The following is an 18945-nucleotide window of genomic DNA, read 5'->3' as shown; positions in this document are numbered from 1 at the left end:
TTCATGCATGAAATAAAATACTTTGTTTAAACTTTTGAGAATCGACTTTGTCTCCTTCATCCAGGTTGTAATATTGATAAATTTCCACAACAGGGTAAAATAAAGTTAATACTTACTTGACTCACATTTTGTTCTACCAAGATTACTATAAAACTGAACACAAATTTCATTACTTGACTATTAACTGAAATTATAATATATACACTTATTTTATTTCAGTTAGTTGCTAAAGCAAAATTATTTAATTTATTTAATTGAATATATATATATACACACAGACTTAAAAAAAAAACAATCACTAAACCTTTACAATTAAAATGGAAAATATAAAAATGCTAAATACTACTAAAATAACTGTTCTACAACAGGCATGCCTAAAACATGAATTTTTAACTTAAAGCCTAATCCTTTTTTACAATTTGTCTACGTAAACTCGCATCCTTGTGTTAGTTGTAGTCCTTATTTGCTCAACTTTCTCTTTGGGGTTTTATGAGCAGAAGATCTCTGAAGTGCAAACTCGCCATCTAGTGGTAAAACACAAGTAACAGTTTAACAAATCTAACATGTATCAGTGCTGAGCTGTAAAGCATGATTTAACATTTAAGAATGTATTAAATCAAATAACAGAGCAAAAATGAACCGCAAGTAACTGCATGCATGGTTTTAAGATGTTTATTTAAAAAATAAAATAGAAAAAAAATTACATAAAAATATTGAAGGAAAACAAAAACAATTCCTCCGTCTGACCTCTTAGATGCTTTGCGGCCACATTGAGGGCTTTCAGTATAAGGATTGACAAGTTCAGGAGTGCTTTTGGCCACTGCGACATAACAGACGTCAGCAAAAAAAAGAAAAAAAAAATACATTTAAAATCCATCATTGATATTCAATGAGGAGTGTCACACTGTATCAAGCAGTACATCACCTCAAAAGGTCAAACCATTACAGAGTGAAATACTTCCACCTTTCCAACACATCTACAGATTCACTCAGGAAAAACGGAGCCATTTTCATTTAGACAAATCACCAATAAAGTAGGTCCTTATTTGAAAGGAGGGGGAGAGTTGCCTCAATGTCTGACTCATTTAGCAAAAGATGCTGGTTCTATCTAAAAGCAGAAACTGCTATTAGAGTTACATTTGCCCTATTGCATTGATAGGCGGGTGAGTCAAGAGTTACAAGGACAATCCACAGTCTCTGTATCAGATATGACTTAGTAAAACACATCACACAAGTCAAAGTCATTCAATACAGACTGCAGGACATGGTTGTAGCGTTGTAACAGCAGTAAATGTAGTCCGGTTGATCTCCAGGAGGAAATACTCCAGACAAGACGTCCAGGTGTTTTTCCACCATTAAAACAGTCTGAACTTGCATACAGGAACTGTTCACATGTGCGTCGATCTCAGGCCTGAGTCCACTGACGGTCACTCCGATTTAGTTTCTTGACAAAATTTACAAGTAAATGGCCATCATGAGGGACACAGGAAGAGAGATTTTCAAAACTCCACTTGCATAGTAACAATAACCTGTATGCCTGTGACGTTCTGAGCAACAGCAATACAGTTTTAGTGTGCCATATACAAACAGAACACACACAAAAAAAAAAAAAATTCAATACAGTACAGTACAGGAATAGGTTATTACCAAAAAGGCATATATTAGCGCAAGTACCTGGCAATAAATGCACGTCAAGATTCCAGAAAGGAATCAAAATAAATTCCCTTTCTCCGCTAGTCTGATTCGGGTGCCCATTCAGAAGTCGAACTAGGTCCGATTAGGGCACCTTGCATAAAGCTGCACTGATCTGGAGTCCGCTCGCACGTTCATTAGAGCTTCCCTAAAAATAATTCACGTCTCACACTTACCTATAGCGACTTAAAAAGGACAGACACACATATAAATGACAGCGCATTACGACCAAGAGCTCAAGCTTTTTTTCGATTCTCAATCTGATAAACCCAAGTCCTACTGCCTCAATGCCACACAACTACAACCTTAAAGACAAAACGAACGAGACGAATAAAAGCAACAGCTGAGATTCTGAAGCTCAATGTGGGAACACAGAAAGTGAGAAATGGCGACACCTGTTGGTGAAGAGTAGGAAGTCGTTCTGCGAGATCTAGACGGGCTGATTTAACTTGTCCAGGTGCAATTTATGCCGAGAAAAAGGGGAAGAGGGAATATAAACTCTCAAAAAACTCTTTTAAAACAGACTTTTTTTTCCCTTAAGGAGCCTGTCAGACAGGATCTGTAAACGATGAACAAAATTAAAAACATTACAAAAATAAAAACATTTTTACAAAACAAACAAACAAAAGGCTGGACACAAAAACAACCAAAAAAGAAATTAAATATGTTTCCAGAGTGAAGGAAAATACAGAAATTAAGAAGTTATTGCACAAAAAAGTAAAGGTTGCGTGATGTATACAGTCAATACGGTGGGGGGTCTCTGGAAGCATCTTGAGTGCACAATTTGAAGCCAGCGTTACACACACACACAACCTTTGAAACACACATCCTCACCCGATACAACAAACACTTGAAATCCACTGAATCTAGTTCGTCCCACAAGTGAAGGGTGTCACGTTTAGACCAAAAATGTGAAGCATGAAACACATACAAAAAGGAACGTTTCACCTGTCAACCTGGAAGTTGTGGAGTAGACGACCCAAAAAACAGTTCCTGTTCTCGAAGCTTCCTCAGGAAGATTGCACAGGTAAAAAAACAAAACAAAAAAAACACACAAAAGTCTCAACATATACATGCACAGATTCAGTGGCAGACTGAACTACTTAGCACCACCATCACCACAACTACTGAACGAGGAGCTGGGTTTCAAACGCTGGTCTCTCTGTGCTCACACCATCAGTAGGAGGGCTAAATGAGTTCTCATCGTTTTAAGATGGGACCAGAGGGGTGAAAGAGGAAGCAAGTGGAGAGGGAGCGCCCGTAGGGGAGCGCCGCCGTCGTCTTTATCTGCTGACGCTAGCCGGCAGACTGTCCCTCTTCCTGCGGCGCCAGGTGTTGCGGTTGTACTGAATGTGGTTTCGGTTGGAAAGGACGGGACTGTGCACCACGGCGGGATTGTGGAAGCCCTTCAGAGGGAGCTTGGGACCTGTCTGCTGGAGATAAGACAAGATAAGGGAACTTAGAATCATGCTAGCATCTGAATAAACGGTACAGCATATATAAAAACTAGATTTAAATATACATAATTTAAAATTCAAATGCACTATTATTCTAAAGCTCAGTGTTTAATTAAGGTAAAGACCGCAAGACATTAATAATGTTACAAAATATGTCCCAAAATGCTTTTCTTTTGAACTTTCTATTTATCAAAGACATGAACAAAATGCATCTAAATATTAAGAAGCACAACGGTTTTCAACATTTATAGAAATGGTTCTTGAGCAGCAAATCAGCATATGAAATTATTTCTGAAGGATCATGTGACACTGAAGACTGGAGTAATGACTGCTGAAAATTCAGCTTTGCCATCACAAGATGGCAAAATATATCAAATAGAAAACAGTTATTTTAAATTATTATTTCACAATATTACTGTTTTTACTGTATTTCTGCTCAATTAAATGCAGCCTTGATGAACATTAAATGTTTTTCATTAAAACCCACCCTACTAAAAGTACAAAAGGGATAGGCGTATCTAAAATATAAAATAAATAAATAAAACGTACAACATGTGAATGATTTCTGGAATTCTCAGGGATACCTGCCCCCCCACACACAAACATGATTATAAAAATTACTATTGCACTGCACACAAAAAAAAGATATTAAGAATATTAATAATAATGATAATAATATATTTATGGTTGCTTAATTGCTTTGCTTTCAATCTTTAAACCAATGAGCTTTTATTTTGGCGGAAAACCACAGGCTTTACTCTTAAGCAAGCAGCGTGTCAGACTATATATTTATATAACTACATCACAACCATTGCGATTTGATGATTGCACTAAGCCATATCACATTCTTACAACGCATTGTCGAAATTATAATTTAAAAAAGGGACCAGGCAAGGCTAACGTGATAAGGGTGTCCTGCAGATGGCGCCGCGCGTGCAGCGCTGTCACAAGCAATAGTGAATGAATGTATTATAAATAAACTGCCAAATGTTATGTTTTCTAATTATTAAATATTGACACACAGAGCAAGTTATTAAACTGATGAAAGATTACTTATAATAAAATTATAAAAACACAGTCTTATTGAATGCTCCTGATTGGACATTACATTAACACCAAGGTGGACATTACACGTCAGAATTTTACCCTATCCTGTCTAACTACCGGTAGTCTGTGAAGTCTAGATGAAGGAGGGAAAGTTGGGCTCACTGTCAAGATACAGCATGTAGAGGAGAGAGCGCACGTGGGACAGCCTACCTTTGGAGGATGGTGGGGACTGGGTAGAGGGCTGGGGGGAGCTGGGGGGACTGCAGGGGGGGGCATGTGGAGGTATGGGGGTGGTCCATCTGCCATACACACCTGTCTGCCAGGTAGAGCGTGGAAAGAAAGATTGCTTGGGATTGACACTCTCGCCTAAAGAAACCGAGAGAGGGGGGAAGTTGGATTCAAGAACATGCCAGTGTCATCATCATCACAATTAGCTACCAAACCAAAAATCGTCCCTCACCTGGGTGGCCGGAGGCATGGTGAGTGCTGCCGTGATCCTGGCTTTGCCCGTGCCCATCTGAAGCGCTGATGACAGGGGTCCCGCCGGCAGAATCTGGAGAGGGAAGGGGGCTACAGGTGGAGTGACATACGGTGTGGAGTCAGAGTCCTGGAGGAGCAGAAGTCAGTTATGTGAGAGGGAATGACAATCTAAGGCTTTTAGCCCTGTAAAGTCTGACATGAAATAATCTTTTTTATGAAACAGTTTGTGGAACCTTTAGACAAAGGTTTTTGTTGAGTATCATATAATGGATTAGGCTTTTATGGTTCATATCATATAATATAGTAAGAATATGAAGCTCAGTTTACTCATTGCACACCGCAATTTTATTCAGAGTCCCAAACAGAGCAAAAATATGCAATTTGATGTATCATATCATGATGTATCATATTTAACTAGAGCTGCACGGTTAATCGTTAATAGATCACGTTTTCGATTCCAACACCCACGTGATCTAATTCCTAAATGACAATGAATCAGCTAGGTTTGTTAAACCTGACAAGTATGATCAGATCAGAACAATCAAATCTGCATTCGCACTGCCACTGACCCAGAGAGAGCAGTTGTCATGTCTGTTCAACCACACATCATCATTACTTCTGTGATAATTTGAATTATTGTAACAGAAGAACTTGGATAAAAGTCATAAGGCACTAACGTCTAAGGTAGCGATCAAAATAGAGTAAATCGCTTTTTAAAAGTAACGATGCTTCATAAAAATATTGTATCTATTGCATTGTTACACCAGTAGGTGGTGACAAGTGACTGTTACATTTATTTTTCATTGAATCATTAAAAAGATTCATTCAAAAAGGCTGATTCATCCAGTAATGAAACCGGTGAAGTCTTCGAGCAAGTCATTCATTCAAACATTTTTTTTTATATATATATATAATTCAAATAAAAAAATATATATATTTTGTCTGAACCTCTAGTAAATTACATGTTTGCGTTTAGTTGTCTATTCAGAACCATAAAAAATAAAAATTACGATTCTCAATTTAACAAGAATTGCGCAGCCCTATTTTTAACGCTCACATTTCAGTATTATTATATAAAAATAAAAAATACAAGTAAATTAAGTAAAACTAAGTTGTAACTTTCTAGTAAATGTTCATATCTTGGAAGATTGCTATAATATAAATGTTATTGTTATATTTACTTGTAAAAATATCCACCTTAAGTTTGTTGTACACGTCTTTTTCTGTGAAAGCATTACTGATTTGTATAATTATACTAAAGCCCTTTTAGTTGCTAAAAGGTTTAAATATCAATCAGATGACAGAAGGGATGTAGTCGATTATGTACATTATAACAGGTTTAAGTTATAATCATTTAAAGGATTATTTGGCATAAATACAATACACTTGAGTAGGCTTTATAGGGTTAAAGTACGGACACAGGTGAAGGATGATGCTTACGATATCGCTGCCTGACAGCGAGGACGCAGAAGAGGCAGAGGAGTGCTGTTGAGGGCTGGACAGGGACATGGGTGAGTCTGCGCTGTGAGGGGACACAGAGTCCCTCTGCTGCTGGTCCTCCACACCTACACCCAGCAGTGTGACCGACTCCACCTGATTTACTGAGTCTTTATGAGATGGACCTGCAAGCAAAAGCCATCAAAACACCAGCCAAATCAAAGCAGGTTTAATTTGAAACATGGGCTGAATAGAAATAAGCAGATTGACTGCAGAGCAACTATCCATCTGTCAAACCAGACCGAGGACTTCGACGGGCACATTTCAAAAGGTCACACACTCCCATTATTAAATTGATCTATCAAGCTTTAGTTTAATATAACATTAAATCACAGTCAAAGTTATGAATAAGATGTGTGAAAGGGATAAAATGCTGTTGAGGAGGACATTTTCTCACTTCTAGGGCACCTACAAAGCTACGCTTCGTCAGAAAATGTTTCAAATCCATTTATATTAATGCATTGCAAGGACAGAGGACAAAATGAAAGGGTTTGCTAAAGTGACACTCCATCACTGCAATCAGAAGTGCTGCAATGCACTAACATAGGCATTCATTGACCAATTAAATTTTATTATTTTATTGGGCAAAATGGCAGGTTTAATTTATTTGAATTACTTTTGATAGATTCATAATTTCTTACTTCGACCAACATCTAGGACAGCGGCTTCCACTAGGGGGCCTCAAAACGACTTGTTTTGCCATATTTTAAATTAAGCATTAAAATAATCCAAAATAGATATGTTTTATTTCACACCCTTTTTTGGGGGGCTCTGAAGAATCAGGATTCCCACGGTCTAGAAAAACCTGAATTGTTATAATTACTTATTTTAATCTATGGTCATTTCTAGTTTCTACAAATAATAAAAACATGTTTTAAACGCAGCAGAAGGACAAGTGGAACACCTTTTTGTATTCACATTCTGGGACTGCATTTTCTTAAGGATCAATGCGATGCGACCCTGCATGGAGTCTGGTGCCTTGCAATATCTTAAAAGGCATCATTACAATGCTGTAAAACTTTTGGAACACACTCAGTGACTGACTATCTATAATGCCTTATCAATGAGAACTTATTGCACCGGGAGACATTATGAAGTACAATCAAAAACAAACATGAAATTCACCTAGTATCTGGAGTCATTAGATATATTCTGAGAAATTCTTCACATTGAGACGTACCTGGATTCCTCTCCAAGCGGGAGTTGTGTCTGTCAGTGCCACCCCACTTCTTTATGATCCACTCCCTGTAGTCAATGACTTCCTGGGTGACTTTAATAATGCGGCCCAAAGTGCTGAGGGGACAAGATAAATGACAAATGAAATAAAACTTAAAGTTTGAAAGAATTTGGGTGACAGTTTGAAAGAATTAGGGTGAACATGTTTTTATGTCTATGAGAGCTGTACCTGTCACTGTCTTTGTTGGGGTAAGAACGTGCAAGAGGTGAGACGGCGTGACCCAGTATTATATACGCATAGTCAAAAGCCTCCTTCACCTGCATGGCACCATAAGAGCTTCTGCCCACATCATTACCTGAGCAGTCACACAAAGAAAAGGAAAAGTAGTACATATATTAGTTTTTTATACTTAACCAAACAACTTGCAGTAAATTACTTTTTCACATGTTTAAAAGAAATTCAGTAATGCCTAAATGCAAATAATGAGACAGAACATCTCATTTTCTCAAGCAATTCCTAAAGTGTCACATCAATGACAACATTGATTCTGAAGCTAATGCTAATGATTACTTAAAGCCTGTCCTAAAATGTAGGCAGCTGCCTTTCAAGAGACAGTGTTTTGGACAAATTTAGATTCCAGGAAAAGGCAATACAACAAATGTATTGTGGAAAGCATGGTGAGTAAGTAAAATCCAAAACAATAAAGAGAGAACAAAATATACACAAATATTAGGTGATAGAATTTAATTAATTAGAAATATCTTTACGTGCTAATATTTTTATTATGGGAGTGTAAATATTTGGGTAGACGGTGAATCGATTCGATTTACAATTTATAGATTTTTGATTCAATTCAGGAATGATTTTTCAAATGCAGAATATTCGATTCACAATGAGATTTGATTCAATTCAATTTCGCTTAACGATTGATTCTGTATTAAAGTGCATTCATAGGAATATGTTAATGCTTCTAATTTCTTGAATTTTATTGATTCTCATTTTTAAAAACCTATACTAATTCTTAAATCTCAAGAATCGATCTTTTAGTCTATGCTGTTTTCATCTGATGAATAAATCACAATAAGCTTAGTTTTCATATGAATTGATATTAATATACATTACTATAACAATGTAAAACCAACTATTTCCCTGTAGAGCTAAGAGCCTTCGAATTGCAAGCTTGTGAATACCCAGCCCTACCAAATAGTACAATATTATCGGACAATTAGTTTATTCAAAGTCTCATACGCAAAAAAAAAAAAAAACGCTATATCCTAAGACCCCTTAAGCATAAATATTATGGGCAGTGTCGCTGTGCTTCCTGTGAGGAATTAGTTAAACTGATCACTTATAAGGTTTCAATTCAGAAAGGACGCTGCCTCAGAATATATTAGACGAATAGTAGTATAGTAGTAAGAAGCTCACTAGGTTTTGCATTAATGGAGCAATTTTTTAATAAATAGCTTGTAATTGTACCTGGAAGAAGAGGGTCCTCAATACACAGCATGGAGGGCCTGTAGCCATTACTCATGGCCTTCATGATGTCCTCTTTAGCCATGTAAGCACCACCGTTCTTTATCCTGATGCCCGTCTTCAGGTAGTTGAAGTGTCTTCCATACAGCTCAAAAAACTCAATGAGCAGAATGCCAAGGTTCATGTTGGGATTCCTGGCATCAATTCTTGGGTGTAACTGCAAGTGTAAACCATAAAATCAGCAGGCAAGTCGAGACATTTTCTTTATTTGTTTGGCACAGTCATTTATGAAATGAGTGTGGCTGATGCAGTCAAACAAAGGTAGGAAAACAAGCTTGACAATGACAGATCTCCAAATAAGACAAAACAAGTAATTTTTGATTTGAAACACTATGGTTCTTCTCTTCGCCTAAATCTTGAAACAGTTTACATGCTTGAGAACTAGACTGGCTGCTAATGTTTGCACCTGTAAGAAGCTGATGACCATCAGTATGAGACTGTAGGAGCTGATTCCTCCTGTGAAGACTTCATTGAGGTCTCGCTGTAGCAGGAACTGTTTCAGCACGAAGATTAAATAAGGCAGCACGGTATACTTCTGTGTGGGAGGAAAAAAAAGATATTTAAGACTTTAAAAACATAAAAAAGATTGTTTACACCAGGCATTAAGAAGCAACTCAAAGGCGACTCCGTGACCACTTGAGATGAGATTTCAAAGATTTCACCATTCTGGTCTTTTTACGAAAACAGTGTCATTATATGTTGACATCAGGAATATCGAATGCGTTTCTGTGAAGTCTTGCACATTTATGTGCTTTCAAAAGCCTAAAACATGGCAATTGCATATGCAGCTGTCTTCCACCGGAGATAACATCCAGCTGTTCAGAAGCAGCAGAAATATTTACATGAGGTAATGTGTTATGATAACTGGAGACAGGCCAATAAATCTCACATTCCTCCATGTAAGATCGACATCGTCTTAAAGACTGTGGGTCTCATTCCCTAATGGTGCATATAATTGAGAGTATTCTTATTATTCCTCCACAGTGGGAGTGTATTGCACTCTTATGAACCATGGATTTGGAAAATTATGAAATGTGGGATATTTATTGGGGTGGTTTTGATTAAAACCCTCACCAGCTTTGGGGTCTCCAGGACCAAATATATATATACTCATTGAATATATACATTTAAATATTCACTTTTCTTTTGTCCTATAAACTAAATTCTTATTACATCCAATTACTCCCCTCATGCTGATCACATTCAATATCTTACATTAAGACCCATTACAGTAGTCAACATTTTAAAAATGTATTGTATTCTGTTTTTTTCACTGCTCCTTTGGCTTAGATGATCACTGGACAGAAATGACTGCTATTCCTTTTTGTTAAAAAGTTGTGATGGGAAGTTAACCCAAAATTAGATGAAATGCTATATCCTGGCAATACTTGAATCTATCAAAGAGAAACTTTGTTCCAAAATTTGGCATGTACATAAGGTCTCAGGTCATGAGATCCCCCCACAAAATAGCTATTTTTGTTTATAACATTTGAAAGGTTTTTGTTTGAAAATCATGAAGTCTATGGATTGCTTGGGTCATGCTGAATCCACCGATATTATTTTGCCAGGAACGAATTAACCAATTGTCTGCCATTTTGAATTTGTTTTATGATTTATTTATTTTTTACGCTTTAACACCTCATGGACAGCATGTCCTTAAAGTGCCTAAAAAAAACTTGAAGACAGCGGCACTTTTTACAAAAAAAAAAAATCTTAGAACTTGAAAAAAATTAATTCTCTCAATGTCTTCCTTGATTTATGCCTATTTCAACAACATCTTATTTGTCATTTTACAACATTTTGCTCACCCACCATGTGGAAGTATCGGTATATGAAAAAAAGTTTTTTACCACTCCTACAAATTATAACAGGCCTACACTGAATACAGATACAAAACACATGCTATGTGACAGATGAGAGCTATGAAGGTCATTCCTTATTCAAAATTCTGCATTGAAAGCTTGCTGACAGATGTTAAAGTTATGCTTCACCCTCTTCCTCCTTCCTTTAGTCAAACAATGACACCAAGACTGACACAAGATCAGCAAACAATGAGGACACATAGAACATGTAAATACAACCAGGGTCCAAAAAAATTATAGGACCCTAACCCTTCTTGCCATTAGCAGGTATGGCAAATAAACTGAAAAACTTTATCAGGCCATGCAGCATTTTACATATCACATAAATCTGTTTTTTTTTTCCTTTCCTGAATATTTCGGACAAACAGCACGTCCATAACCAGCATCACTCACACACTCAGTAGTCAGTTGCAAAACACCACTTTTCACAACATCTAGACCATCGTCGTTATTTCTTTTTTCTATTAGCAGCTAAACAATTCACAAAAATAAAACATTAATTTTGACAAACCAAACGTTGCCATTTTTGTCCTACCACAAAATTGTAAGAGACATAATAACGCATTATAGTCCGTCACGTCTCTATTGCGATCTCAAAATGCTGGCCAGTTGATAATATCTAGAATATCAAATTCAACTGCAGAAGCTTTTCCTATTTTAACACCTAAATTCTGGAATAGTCTTCCTAGCCTTGTTTGGCAAGCAGACACTCTGTCAGCTTAAATCTAGACTAAAAACACATCTCTTCAACCTGGCATGCGCATAACACATTATCAATTACTATTATTCAAATCAGTTAAATTATTTGTTAGGCTGCATAAATGAGGTCAACCGGAACCAGGAAACACTTCCTATAACACCCAATGTACTTGTTACATTGTAAGAAGAATAGCATCAACGGTAATGTTAGTCTGTCTGTCTCATCCTTATCCCGAGGTTACCGTAGTCAGCCGGATCCGGTCCAGATCAGATGGTGGATCTGCACCTAGACGCGACCAAAACGCAGCCCTGATTGTCAGCAGAGAACGTGTCTGCTAGACAATCCCCTGTGAAGGCCTCGTTGACACGACAGCCATCGGCACAGATCCTCGGCAAAGAACCAGACAGGTCCTCCACACAGACCCTATGGCCAGCTTCGGCTCCATACCAGCATGATGAATCTGATCTTCAAGCAAAAGGAACTGGATGAATATTTGAATGCTACCGATCTAAATTCTGACATGATGCAGCCTGAATCATAATGACACCGTGTTCGTTCGTTGGCCAGAGGAAAACGAGCCCCCCGACTGAGCCTGTTTTTTTTTCTTCTCCATTCGGTCACCTGATGGAGTTTTGGAGTCATTGCCACTGTCGCCTCTGGCTTGCTTAGTTGGGAATACTTAATATTCAACAATATTACTGATCTAACTCATTCCTGGGACTATACATAGATTCACAAAATGAGCTAAACATTACCTTCACATATTCTTTGATGAAGCTAGCAGCTTTGATGCCCGTCTCCACATTGAAACTGATGTCAACTTTCACCTCAGTCTCCTGATCTGTCAGTTTGATGATTGGTACCTTCAAAATTCAAAGATATAAATATAATTAATTTCCAAGAAACCCACAAATATGTTCCAAAAAAGAAACAACATCTGCAAATGAAACTGTTTAACTGAGTTTAGCAAATGTTAATCATCAGTAGAGGGAATACATACCGTAGCTTTGTCGAGAACTTTGATGGAATTGGGATCTGCCACACTGTGTTTTTTGAGGGCCTGCTCCAACTGCTGCAGGGGAGGTTTCTCCCATTTCCCAAACACCACCAGGTCAATGTCACTACAGTAAAAAGACCCAGACAGAATCTTTTTTATATAGCTCTACATACAAATACCTTACAATTTTCTGTTTAGGCAATTTGTTAAAATCTACATTTTTCAATAAGCCTAAGGGAGTCCGAGATCTCCACATGAAAACAAAACCACCTTACAGCAAAGTGTTTTTGCTGTCAAATAAACACACATTATTTGTTTTCTCAATAGTGTTAAACCAAAAACATGGGGCCTACTGACTTAACACAAGGTTTCAGAGGCATACAAACCAAAACCTATTTTGGGACTGACAAAGTTTTTAGAAAGCTACACACAGTCACATTTACCCCTGGTTTTACAGACAAGGCTTAAGCCTAGTTCCAGACTAAATGTATGTTTGAGCTGTTTTAACTGAAAGCAACTTGCACTGACAAATCTTAAAGTCAATGCCATTGTTTTTTCTCAAGATGTAATGTTTTTTTAATTAAAAAAGCTACTTAAATGTCCTAATTGAACTAAGGCCCAATCCTGGCTTAACCTAAGCCCTGTCTGTGAAACTGAGCCATAGAGTTAGCAAATTGCAATTGATCATAAAATGTTTGCTCAGTTCCTGAAAGCTAGCTCAGAACCAAAAAAGGCTAGCACGCTATGATTGTGATGTATTTGGTCACATCCCAATCCTTCTGTGAGAGTCATCTTACTGAGAATAGCGTTATGACCATACAGCAACAACAGATCACAAGAGCAACATTATATGTGTTGAAAACAGCTTAGGGTTCTGCTCAAAATATCACTGTTGTGTTAATGTGCAAGATCAAACACACTGTTGCACATGTTCATTTACCTGGTTGGGAGAAAGAGTCCAGTGCTAAAGCTGCCAAACACCTGGACCTAAGTACATAAAAGTAAAAACAATTACATTTGTATATTTGGACTAATAATTTATAATGCCAACAGCCCAATTTTTTTAATATATATATATATATATATATATATATATATATATATATATATATATATATATATATATATATAAATATATCACACACACACATCAGCGCTAAGCTTGCTTACATCAGCAGTAGGCCACAACTCCTTGATGACAGACTCTATCCTGTCCACCACCTCCTGTCTCATGGTGGCCTCCTCAGGACGAGGAGACATAAAATTGTAAAAGTCCATTATTTCTTCATGCAACCTTGGAAAAATGAAGGAAGGAAATTATGGAAATTAAGTTCGTACAATTGAAGAAGCCATTCGTGCAGATCTATCACACAAACAACTCATGAAGCAAGAATCTTGAGATTTTTTTTTAAACTTGGGCCACAGGACTAAGAACTTGATTGGTTAAATGTGTACCAATAGGGGTTTAGGGGTCTGGCTCCATTTTGGTATGGAAACAGCTATGTTTCATAATCCAATAAATTCCCGATGGATAAAATCAAATGCCAGAAGTATTTAATGTTTGCAACATGGAAAAGATCCCCCAGTACAATACAATAGAGTAAAAATGATGATGTGCTGACAAATTAATGTGTACACTACAAACCCATTATGTAGGTAACCCTAATCAATTAAAACCTTAACCAAACAGAAACAAATTGCAATAGAACGTTGAAATGCAAAATTTAGTGCAGTGGTTAATTAAAATGGGTTATATAATTACTTGATTCATGAACCTTTAACATTTTTTTTTTTTTATACTCTCAAAAAAATCTGTGATATTTAACACTTGTAGTCTGTCCTGAACCAATGTCTCTGAATTTAAAGTTTTAGCTGACTTAGTTACTTACAGGCTAACTTACTCAAAACAAAATAATTGGATAACAGAAACTCAAATCAAACAAAAACTCCTACGAATTTTAAAACGCAGCCTATACCTAAACACCCTTTTGCCTACACAGAAATGCTGTCTAGGACTAGACTGGCCACTCACAAGGTTGAGACACAGTTCGGGCCTCATTTGGTTCAAGAATCTTCTGTGGAAAAATCCCAGAGGTCTCCAACCATCCACCACAAATATAACAAGTCCATGCAACAGATTCATCCCTAGGCAAGCCTACAATTGCTGGGTTACTAAAGACTTAAACATACATTGTATTAAGTGCCCAGTGCAATAATCATAAATCAGCAAACACTAAAATACTGAATCCAGCCAACAGCAATAGACGGATGACAACAAATGTAGAGCTGCACGATTCTGAATAAATTGAGAATCACAAATCTGAAAAGACAACTGAACAAAATAGCATAACTTAGAGTTTCTGACAAAATATGAACTGGTGTAGTCACTAGTAGTCTATTTAAAATGCTTAATCTATTTGAGTGAATTACTTCATTTGTTTGAATGACTCACACATAAAGACTTCACTTGTTTCATTACTGGATGAATCATCGTTTTTGAACAAATCTCTTGAATGAATGACATTTTTTTAAGTCACTTGTCGCCACCTAGTGGCGTAACCATGTAATCAATACAATCGTTATTTAAAGCGCCAAGTTACTTTCAAAATAAACTATTTAACAGTCCTCTTCCGCATGCGTAGGTATGTACTATGTACATAAAGCAATTATAATAAATATGTTATAACTAGGCTAGGTACTACCGTACTAACCTTAAACCTACCTGTAAAACTAACGGTAACTCATGTCATGTAGTTACATTATATTACATTACCAGTACTTTCTTCGGTAACTACACAGCAAGTACACGTCACGTACTGTAAAATAAAGTGTAACCTAAACTTTTATCCAGGTACTTTTGTGATAATGTGAATTAGGGCTGAACAATATGGCAAAATAAATAAATACATTTCTTCATATTTAGTCGATATCGATAATTATCACGATAAATGTCAAATCTTTATTTCTTTTCAAATTTAAAGGCCGATATTTGCTCCGGAGTAGAAGTTGTAAAAACCAGAGTTAATTCATATTTTCACGTGATGTGTTGTTGTTACCCTTATAGGAACGCCCACCTGGAGGACAAAACAAGGCTTTCCTCCGCTTCCTGCCAGTCATTTTTACCAGGTTTTTTGTAAGTACTAATGTAGTAAGACAGGGATACTAAAAGACCAAATTCAATATACACCTTATTGATGATGTATACTTTGTACAAAATATGCAAATGAACACAGAATTAAATGCAACACTAGGTTTCTCATTAAGCGTTTTTTCCCATCGAAAACCATTATAAAGAAAATGCGTTGCGCTCATATTCTGGGCTCATTTGCTTGCCTGTATATAGTATGCATCATCAAAAAGGTGTAAACTGAATTTTACCTTTTAATATCACTGTATTATTAGTACAGTACCGCACTTTAAAGGATTAGTTCACTTCAGAATTAATTTCCTTATAATCTTTCTTTAGTTGAAAAGAAATTACGTTTTAGGATTTTTCTCCATATAGTGAACTTCAATGGGGTAGAACGGTTTGAAGGTCCAAATTGCAGTTTCAAAGCAGCATTAAAGGGCTCTTTTAACGTGATTACATAATGTGTGGTGCATCACAGAGCTAGTGCAAGATGAACATTTGTGGTAAAAGAAACAATTTTATTTTCGCTAGATCAAACCCTTATTCCACGGCTGGGATAGTGTCGAGCCCTTTGAACTCCTTTGAAACTGCAATTTGGACCTTCAAACCGTTGGTTCCCGTTGGTTGAAGATCACTATATGGAGAAAAATCCTGGAATGTTTTCCTCAAAAACCGTAATTTTTTTTTGACTGGAGAAAGAATGACATGAACATCTTGGATGATGTGGTCGAGGGGGAGTAAATTATCAGAAAATTTTAATGCTGAGATGGAAAATCGACAGGCTTGTGAGGTTTTGCGCTCCAGGGCTCCGCTACAGTCACGTGACTGAAAACTATGGATTGTGGTTTTATCATGAACATGACAAACACTTGCCAAACAGGTTAACATTTCGCAATTTAATATTACATATTTTGTCTCTTAGAACTGCACATTTGACAGTAGCTGGAGTTGGGGATGCAGCTGTAAATGTGTTCATTGAAAAAAACTATATAATCTGTAAAAATTTTAACAATACGCATACATATTAGGGGTGTAACAATATATCGTGCCACAATATATTGCAACACAAAAATGCATCAATTTGTATCGTGGATATTCACACAAAAGAAAATTTCTGTGTGAGAAATTCAAGTTTATAGAGTTTTAGTGTCAGTACTACATTAAACTATTACATATAATGTTGAATATAATGTATAATAATAGGGGGATATTTTTGTGTCCTGCTGATAACGCAAAACATCTTATGTTACCAGTAAAAAGTGGTCTACATTAAATGTATCTGGTATTATTCTGGTGTCACCATTGTCCTGTGCATTGGGTTACCTGGACTAAGTCCAAGTCTATTCATTTCCACCCCAATGTAAAATCAAATGTAGCATTTTAATCAACAGTATTTTTTATTTTGTTAATCTTTTACCATAAGTCTTGGAGTATAGCAATAATATCGTATTGTGGGTGAGTTCAGTATCATGATAAGTATCGAGTCGTGACATGAGGGTATTGTTACACATACACAGTACACTCATATAGCCTTTATACATATGAACATAAAAAAAAATCCGGCAGGTTCCAAAACGTCTACTATGTACATCTATGGTTCTTAGTTCAGCGAATCAGTGGGTGTTCACTCAACGTAACTCCGAATGATTCAAATCAACTCGTGAATGAATCGTGCAGACCGGAAGAGATCCGACTCAAAAGAACGATTCGTTGACGAATAGGTAGGACATCGCTAGCCTACTACTGCTAACACACGCACAGTCACACACATTCCACAAGTGACCCAACCCACCAAACATAGGACAACCGGCTATCGTGCTAAAGCTAAAGTCCCGGTCCAACACGTCAAAAAAAGGCCCAGTAACACTTTATCACACAAAAAAGGCCACAGAAAAAAAATAGCGTAACATTATAACGAGCGCTGCTGCTGTTATAAATCAAGCTCATCTCACCCGTCAACCCCTGGGTTATATTTCCTCGTCTTCCACGGCGTGCCGGAGTTCTCATAATTGCCGTTAGTCCAGTTGGAGAGCAAGTAGTTTATCCCATAGGTGCTGGCCTTATTATCGCTTTTCCTCCGGCCCGGATGATGGTGGTGGTGATGGTGGTTGTGAATCGCTGCCGGATGGGACGGGTGGCGCTTCATGCAACTCTGCTGCTGCTGCTGCTCTTGATTGAAATGCCGTAGATGAGGATGAGGAGGATGATGATGATGATGGTTGACATTATTCAACACGTTCGCGCAAGTAAAAAATTGATGGCCCTTGTTCATATTCCCAGCGATCACATTAGGGATTGTAGTCCTTATTTTAGAGCAACTGGACACCAAATCCACCACCGAGCCGGTCTTTTGGGTCATATCGCCGTCTCCCGTGTTTCCATTTAACGGGTGAGCCACAGAGCCGCTACCCGGGATCGCAGTGCTGTTGTTTTTAATGATAGTGCTGTTATTTGCATTGGACGCTAGAGTCCTATAAACGTCAAACGCAGGAGAATTGACACAGAGGCTGTTGTGGTGATGGTGGTTCTGGTGCTGACCTGTGTTAGTCCGGTTTACCTGAGACGTTTCCCACACACGCATCCATAAAGCGTTCGCAGGACCTTTCTGTTCCGGCTGAATCCAAGCGACCCTCGGATCCATTCAACTTGTCTTTCTAACAGCCCTGTCAAACAAACGAACGCCTTTTCCCCCCGTTCAGCGGATAAGTTTGAGTCCGGACTGCGAGAATGTGCCTGTAAACTGGGTTACGCGAGACGACAGGGAAAATAACGACGTGCCAAACGCCACAACCGACCAACGGGAATCAATTAGTGGCTCCTTTCCCCCCGCTAGCTAAACTGTTAGCTAAACTATACAGTGTTTCCAATATGGCGTATATTCCCTTGAACCCCAAAATCCAGTACGCATGTGTAGGATTTAAACCATCGGGGCAGCACACACCCCCACACAACTCCACACACCGAGCAGGCGCAATCGCAGCCTATTCAGCAACCCCACCCTTCTAACCGGCATCCAAGCGAGGACACATTTGAATTTACTACCCAGGCTAAAATCAATCTACACCGCGACGCGATAAAACGCAGCGCGCGCTCAGTGAGCAGTGACGACGGCAGCTTCATGATTATAAATGGCCGCGTTCTTGTTGATGTGGGCAATAATAATGAAGAGATGCTTCTAGAATCTTTGTTTAATTTAATAAAGTTGCATTATTAAATATTGTGGAAAAGGCAAAAATAAGTGGACATCTACTATCTAAAAGTGAGATTTAAGTGTACTATTTTTATGGTAAATAATAATAATATGGTAAGCAAATCTTTTAAGCGATAGTTCACCCAAAAATGGAAATTCTGTCATCATTTGCTCACCCTTATG

The 18945-nt window shown here is 37.6% G+C and overlaps 1 protein-coding gene across 3 annotated transcripts; it reads right to left on the bottom strand.

Moving 5' to 3' along the window:
* Positions 1-656: 656 nt before the first annotated feature.
* Positions 657-18527, bottom strand: tent4a (terminal nucleotidyltransferase 4A). 3 transcript variants are annotated; one of them, XM_079590872.1, is made up of 13 exons: positions 17525-18527; positions 13613-13736; positions 13383-13429; positions 12446-12566; positions 12201-12308; positions 9290-9418; positions 8827-9040; positions 7579-7705; positions 7354-7466; positions 6117-6298; positions 4657-4803; positions 4407-4562; positions 657-3122 (listed from the first exon to the last, which is right to left on the bottom strand). In XM_079590872.1, exons 1-13 carry the CDS (start codon positions 18211-18213, stop codon positions 2976-2978), a joined length of 2304 nt encoding a protein of 767 aa, XP_079446998.1. In that variant the 5' UTR covers positions 18214-18527; the 3' UTR covers positions 657-2975. The 3 variants fall into 3 exon arrangements, with proteins under 3 accessions (XP_079446998.1, XP_079446997.1, XP_079446999.1); XM_079590871.1 differs by having other exon boundaries at positions 659-3125; positions 17525-18464; XM_079590873.1 differs by having other exon boundaries at positions 666-3122; positions 4509-4562; positions 17525-18464.
* Between the last annotated feature and the right edge of the window lie 418 nt (positions 18528-18945).

The sequence above is a fragment of the Phoxinus phoxinus genome, assembly GCF_949152265.1.
Source record: "Phoxinus phoxinus genome assembly, chromosome: 19".
Lineage (NCBI taxonomy): Eukaryota > Metazoa > Chordata > Actinopteri > Cypriniformes > Leuciscidae > Phoxinus > Phoxinus phoxinus.
Note: the sequence above shows the minus strand (reverse complement) of the source record. Positions and strands in the feature narration are given on the sequence as shown.

What these genes read in the sequence shown, in the direction of transcription:
- tent4a (XM_079590871.1), bottom strand. Translation starts at nt 18,213, where the DNA reads ATGGATCCGAGGGTCGCTTGGATTCAGCCGGAACAGAAAGGTCCTGCG. An exon ending in TATAACCCAGGGGTTGACGG is followed by an intron (nt 13,737 to 17,524) that starts GTGAGATGAGCT and finishes CATTTTTCCAAG; the next exon opens with GTTGCATGAAGAAATAATGG. An exon ending in CCATGCCTCCGGCCACCCAG is followed by an intron (nt 4,563 to 4,656) that starts GTGAGGGACGAT and finishes CGGTTTCTTTAG; the next exon opens with GCGAGAGTGTCAATCCCAAG.